Source organism: Eimeria mitis, genomic scaffold, assembly GCF_000499745.2.
Source record: "Eimeria mitis Houghton genomic scaffold, Emh_scaff167, whole genome shotgun sequence".
Lineage (NCBI taxonomy): Eukaryota > Apicomplexa > Conoidasida > Eucoccidiorida > Eimeriidae > Eimeria > Eimeria mitis.
Window position 1 is genome coordinate 12,348 of NW_013569985.1, and position 870 is coordinate 13,217.

The window sequence follows — 870 nt, forward strand, 5'->3', positions numbered from 1 at the left end:
TGCTGCTGCTGCAGCAGGAGGCTTCGCTGCTGCTGCAGCAGGTGGCTTTGCTGCTGCAGCAGCAGGAGGCTTTGCTGCAGCAGCAGCAGCAGCAGGAGGCTTCGCTGCTGCTGCAGCAGGCGGCTTTGCTGCTGCAGCAGCAGGAGGCTTTGCTGCTGCAGCAGCAGGAGGCTTTGCTGCTGCAGCAGCAGGAGGCTTTGCTGCTGCAGGAGGAGCAGCTGAACTCGGAGGCGCAGCAGCAGCAGGAGGTTTTGCTGCTGCTGCTGCTGCAGGAGGCTTTGCTGCTGCCGGAGCAGCAGGAGGTTTTGCTGCTGCTGCTGCTGCAGGAGGTTTCGCTGCAGCAGGAGGAGGTTTCGCTGCTGCAGCAGCAGGAGGAGGTTTTGCTGCTGCAGCAGCAGGAGGAGGCTTTGCTGCTGCAGCAGCAGCAGGAGGCTTTGCTGCAGCAGCGGGAGGTTTTGCTGCAGCAGCAGGAGGAGGCTTTGCTGCAGCAGCAGGAGGAGGTTTTGCTGCAGCAGCAGGAGGAGGTTTCGCTGCAGCAGGAGGAGGTTTTGCTGCTGCTGCAGCAGCAGCAGCAGCAGCAGCAGCAGCAGCAGGAGGTTTTGCTGCAGGAGGAGGCTTTGGGGGAGCAGCAGAAAGAATAGGAACAGAGAAGAAGGCGGGGCGGCCCCCTCTGCTGCAGCAGCAATCTCTTTTGCTGCTGCTGTAAATACTACGCCTGCTGCTGCAGCAGCTGCTGCTCGTTGTGCTGCTGCTGACGCTGCTGCTGATGCTGCTGATGCTGCTCCTGCTGCTGCTGCTGCTGCTGCTGCTGCTGTTCTGCAATCGCTCTACTGGGGGGCTAATGGGTAGCTCGGGCAGCAGCAGCAGCAG

The 870-nt window shown here is 61.8% G+C and overlaps 1 protein-coding gene across 1 annotated transcript in view; it reads left to right on the plus strand.

Moving 5' to 3' along the window:
• Positions 1–641, plus strand: part of EMH_0001540 (uncharacterized protein) — a gene marked incomplete at both ends in the record, with an annotated part of 1,266 nt that extends 625 nt beyond the window's left edge. The window contains one exon of the mRNA XM_013495623.1: positions 1–641. Within this exon, the coding sequence (XP_013351077.1) occupies positions 1–641 (641 nt within the window).
• Between the last annotated feature and the right edge of the window lie 229 nt (positions 642–870).